Below are 5,239 nucleotides of genomic sequence, written 5' to 3'. Positions count from 1 at the left end.
GGGGGGGGGCGGGGAGAGCCGCGGCCCGCGGGCCGCCGCCCAGCCCCGGGACCTGCCCGGGAGGAGCCGCGCCGCCGACGGTTATAAGAAGCCGGCCTGTCGGCGCTCCGCGCGCACCCTCCCCCGCCCAGAACACCGGTCGCCCAGCCAGGGCCGAGGCGGGGCCGCAGCGTTGGCCCCCAAAGGGATGCTCTCGCCCGAGCGGCGAGATCAGCCCCGCTCGCCCCTCGTCGCCGCCGCCGCGCCGCACCCGCCGACGGTCGCCGACATGGCTCTCTACTGCGGCGACAACTTCGGCGTGTACTCGCAGCCCGGTCTGTCCCCGGCCGCCGCCGCCCCGGCCGCCCCCCCGGCCGCCCGGGCGCCCTACGGTCTGGCCGACTATGCCGCGCCGCCGGCCGCAGCCGCCAACCCCTACCTGTGGCTCAACGGGCCGGCCGTGGGCGGTCCCCCTGCCGCCGCCGCCGCGTACCTGGGCGCCCCGCCGCCGCCGCCGCCGCCGCCGCCGCCCCCCGGGGGCGCGCCCGGGCCCTTCCTGCAGCCGCCGACCGCCGCCGGCACCTTCGCCTGCGCGCAGCGGCCCTTCGCGCAGCCCGCGGCCGCAGCGCCCGCCTCGCCCGCCGGGCCCGCGGCGCCCGGGGAGCTGAGCTGGCTGTCCATGGCCAGCCGCGAGGACCTGATGAAGATGGTGCGGCCGCCCTACTCGTACTCGGCGCTCATCGCCATGGCCATCCAGAGCGCGCCCGAGCGCAAGCTCACGCTCAGCCATATCTACCAGTTCGTGGCCGACAGCTTCCCCTTCTACCAGCGCAGCAAGGCCGGCTGGCAGAACTCCATCCGCCACAACCTGTCGCTCAACGACTGCTTCAAGAAGGTGCCCCGCGACGAGGACGACCCAGGTGAGGGCGGAGGGGTGCTTCCCGGCCGGTCCCTTACCCCTGCCCCCCCCACCCCCCCCCACACACGCAGCTCACACACACACGCAGAGACTGGCCAGTTAGGGTTAAAGGTAAGGAACCTGAATCCTCAAGCAGAGAGTCGCCCCTGGGTGATGTTCATCAGGCCGTTGGAAGGGCCGGTCGAGTTGCAGGGAGCTGGATTAGGAGTAAGAATACGGGTGGGCTCTCAGATAAGGGATGGCTGTAAAGATTCAGATGAGCTGAGAATCCCATCACATTTCACGAGAGAGGTGGGGAGAGACCGGGAGCTGGAACACGCTGTCCGTAGATGGACTTCCTCCTGCCTCGGGTTCCAGAGAGACTCGCTGTGCCCTTCGTGGGACACGTACTGTCCCTACCTTAAGAGATGATTCGAGGATGGTGGCACGGGCATCGCGAGACGGGGGTTGAGGGATCAGGGAGCTTGAGCTGGGTCCTGCAGATTATGGTTTGGGAACCTTATGTATTTAGAAATGTAAAAATGAAAACCCCAAGTTTGCTTCGTTCGGATCGAACCCCGGGGGTGAGGAGGGCTGGGTTACCGTGGCGTGGTAGTGGTTTCCCTCTTACCTGAGGAGGGAGGTGGAGAAAAGCTCAAAAATGAGAGAAACAGAATCTTACCTGAGGTTTTCAGAAGGAGCCCAGGACTAGGGGTGTGAGGGGAGAGTCGTGACAGGAAAAAGGGAAGAGAAAACTGTTTCAGTTGCCCTCTACAGAGATCCAGGATTTTGGGTAAATTATGTGAATGCGCTGGAGTATTTGTACCTGAAGTCATTCTAGAGCAGTGCTTTCCAATTGAAATACAGTACAACCCACACGTGGTTGTGAATTGTCTTGTAGCCACGTGAAAAAAGTGAAAAGAAGCCGGTGAAAATGTTTTTTAATTTTTAAAGTAAGCTGAAATATCGTTTCAACATATAACAAATATAAAAAATTATCAGTGAGCTGCTTTCCATTATTCTTTTGGTACTAAGTCTTCACAATCCTATGTGTGTGTTTTACACCACATCTCACTTGGGACTAGCCACTTCTCAAATGCTCAGCAGCCACGTTTGGCTAGTGGTTCCTGTACTGGACAGAGCATGCAGTTCTAGAAGATACATCTTCCAGATTTGGCTTCTAAATCACCTGAGATGATGATGTCAATTGTCATGTATACTCCTCGACTTTCTAAAAAGGTCGAGGATCCCTAGCCAGTGTCTTATCAAAGCTTTTGGTACCAGGACTTCCCTGGAGGGCCAGTGGTTAAGACTCCGAGCTTCCACGAGCTTCCACTGCAGGCGCACAGGTTTGATCCCTGATCCAGCATGCCGCGCGGCGTGGCCAAAAAAAAAAAAAAAAAAAAGTGAAAAGGCAATTTGACAAAACGTTATTACAGGAAACTTAAATTTTAAGCATAGTTTTTTTTTTTTTTAATTTTATTTATTTATTTTTGGCTGTTGTGGGTCTTCGTTGCTGCGCGCGGGCTTTGTCTAGTAGCGGCCAGCGGGGGCTACTCTTCATTGCAGTGCGCAGGCTTCTCATTGCGGCGGCTTCTCTTGTTGCGGGGCACGGGCCGCTGGCGGGCTCGAACCGTGTCCCCTGCATTGGCAGGCGGATTCTTAACCACTGCGCCACCAGGGAAGTCCCTAAGCATAGTTTTTATCTTTTTTTTCTCCTAAGTGCACCAAGTGCTTTTTTTTTTTTTTTTTTTTTTTTTTTTTTTTTTGCGGTACGCGGGCCTCTCACTGCTGTGGCCTCTCCCGTTGCGGAGCACAGGCTCCGGACGCGCAGGCTCAGCGGCCATGGCTCACGGGCCCAGCTGCTCCGCGGAATGTGGGATCTTCCCGGACCGGGGCACGAACCCGTGTCCCCTACATCGGCAGGCGGACTCTCAACCACTGCGCCACCAGGGAAGCCCCACCAACTGCTTTTTAAATTTAATTTTTTAAAAAATGGGGATTTAAAATAGTATTTTAACTTTGAATTAAAAACTCAGATTATAACCAATGATAGTTTTAAGCTTATCTAATTAATATGTGATTTAAAAATAGATAGAAAAGAGTATAACTTCCAAACCCCTAGAGGGGGTGTCCACCTCACAGATCCCTATCTGGATAAATGCTGTAACAAAGGCAAGGAGACGCTAGGTGGCTCCATGATTTTTAAATAAAATTAAAGTCCGCAAAAGATAATGAATGCATAGTCAAGGAACAAAATATCTCTACTGGGCTGAACCTTTAACCCAAACAAGAAACAATAATCTTCAATCATGGTCGCTCACTCAGAATAATTTGGAGTATAGGGTTAAGAGTTAAACTAAAAAAAAAAAAAAAACAAAAAACAAAACTTCAAGACTGCAAAGTATATATGGGTAAGCAATTTGCTAAAAAAATAAGGGAAGGCATTATATTATATTCTTAAGGACATCAATTACTAAGGGGGAGATGGTTTCAAATTCTTCCTAATTTACTGCCATCTAGTTTGCCAGCTCTTCTTGTGGATTTTCTCTTTTTAGTTTAAATTTACGAAAAAATTTTAAATTGGGGCATTATAACTTATTAAAAATTGTTTTTCAATTTCCTTCCTTATAGCTGTCACACTTATTAACATCGCAAGAGAAATAGCAAAACAAAAAAGCTTCGTTTGGGCTATTTGGGAAGGAAAACAAAAGCACGGTGCTTATCTAAACTAGGAAACCTAACTCAAAATACAACTAAGGCAATAACTATTCCATTCTATATCATCTGCAAGGAGATTGAAAGAAATTGCGTGACAAGAATTCCTTTCCGGTTACACAAAAGACGAGAAAAATACATCTGAAGTGTGATTTGCATTTTAGGAACCAAAATTTGCTCGTTAAATGTCTCTGGATTTCATTTTTTACGAAGTGAGGTAACAGAAGACGATCATTTTCCTGAAAGTATATAACTAACTTTGTCCTGAAAATAAATGCTGGGTGGTGGAGGGGAGGGGTTTCCGAATTATTAAATATTCTGAACTGTCAGTCTGCAATTGGCTAATAGAAAAAAAATCTTTTCCCCCCCCTCTCCCTTAAACGAGACTCTCAGACCGGTCACTTCTTAAGAACATATTTAGGAATCGTTTTAATTGTAAAAGAAACAGTTTTCTTATCGTTGTTCGGGGCCAGTAAGTAATGATCGCGTGGCACGTGGGGTCCACACCGTACTTCACTGGTTTTGTTTGTTTTTCCAGGCAGGAGCCGCATTTGAAAACTTCACAAAAGTAGAGGGCAAGTCTTCTACCGTAATTCGTGAAGACCGTTTTTGTAAATGAGCGCTTCTCGCACAGTTTAAATTACAGTTGGCTTTAAAATGCTAATTCCGAACCCCCTTATTTCAATGTCTTTGAAAACGTTCACCCTTCTGTTTTGAAAGACAACAAATCACACCAAAAGGCTGCGCAAACCTGACCTAAATGAACATGTTTCCCAAATGTGAACGAACCTATCGTTATGTTTAGAGACGTGGTTTGAGAAATTAAAAACCGATTTCAGTCCCCCCTTCAAAGAATTCCCCAGGAGAAGGGGACACACCAAGGGTGCTCTTTACTATCTTTCGTATACCCCAAAGACTTGTAAATCACGTCTATTATTTTCGACTGTGAGCCGATCGGTCGAGACCGGACGTGAATCCGGCAACTCGATGACAAAAGGTGTAGCTCCAGGTCGAAATACCAAAGGGGGCCAGGCAGGTGGCCTGAGCGGCCACCCAGAGTTAACTTACAGACTTTTTAGAAAACAGTAGTACCGTCTCGGTGATCTTCTCTTTGTTTTGATATTCGTTATTTTATTTCGTTATTGTCTGAGGACACGGTGGTTAGGAACAGGGAGCGGTGCGCTCGAATCCTGCAGGCGCCAGCCTCCCCCGGCTCCGCTGGCCCCCGGGGCTCCCCGGGCCCGGCGAGGAGGGGCTGCAGGGGCGGGGCGGGGCGGGGCGGGCGCGGCGGGCGGCGCGAGGTTTCCGCGCGCTCGGCCGGGGCGCGCGGGCAGGTGGGGCGTGGCGGGGGCGTGGAGAGCCGCGGCCCGCGGGCCGCCGCCCAGCCCCGGGACCTGCCCGGGAGGAGCCGCGCCGCCGACGGTTATAAGAAGCCGGCCTGTCGGCGCTCCGCGCGCACCCTCCCCCGCCCAGAACACCGGTCGCCCAGCCAGGGCCGAGGCGGGGCCGCAGCGTTGGCCCCCAAAGGGATGCTCTCGCCCGAGCGGCGAGATCAGCCCCGCTCGCCCCTCGTCGCCGCCGCCGCGCCGCACCCGCCGACGGTCGCCGACATGGCTCTCTACTGCGGCGACAACTTCGGCGTGT

At 52.8% G+C, this 5,239-nt stretch overlaps 1 protein-coding gene across 1 annotated transcript in view; it reads left to right on the top strand.

Moving 5' to 3' along the window:
* The first annotated feature begins 253 nt into the window (after positions 1 to 253).
* The window catches only part of FOXI3 (forkhead box I3), an 8,829-nt gene continuing 3,843 nt past the window's right edge, over positions 254 to 5,239 (top strand). The window contains exon 1 of the mRNA XM_007102538.4: positions 254 to 899. Coding sequence (XP_007102600.2) covers positions 269 to 899 — 631 coding nt within the window. The 5' untranslated portion in view covers positions 254 to 268. The remainder of the gene's footprint in view (positions 900 to 5,239) is intronic.

Source organism: Physeter macrocephalus, chromosome 12 (assembly GCF_002837175.3).
Source record: "Physeter macrocephalus isolate SW-GA chromosome 12, ASM283717v5, whole genome shotgun sequence".
Classification (NCBI taxonomy): domain Eukaryota; kingdom Metazoa; phylum Chordata; class Mammalia; order Artiodactyla; family Physeteridae; genus Physeter; species Physeter macrocephalus.
Note: the sequence above shows the minus strand (reverse complement) of the source record. Positions and strands in the feature narration are given on the sequence as shown.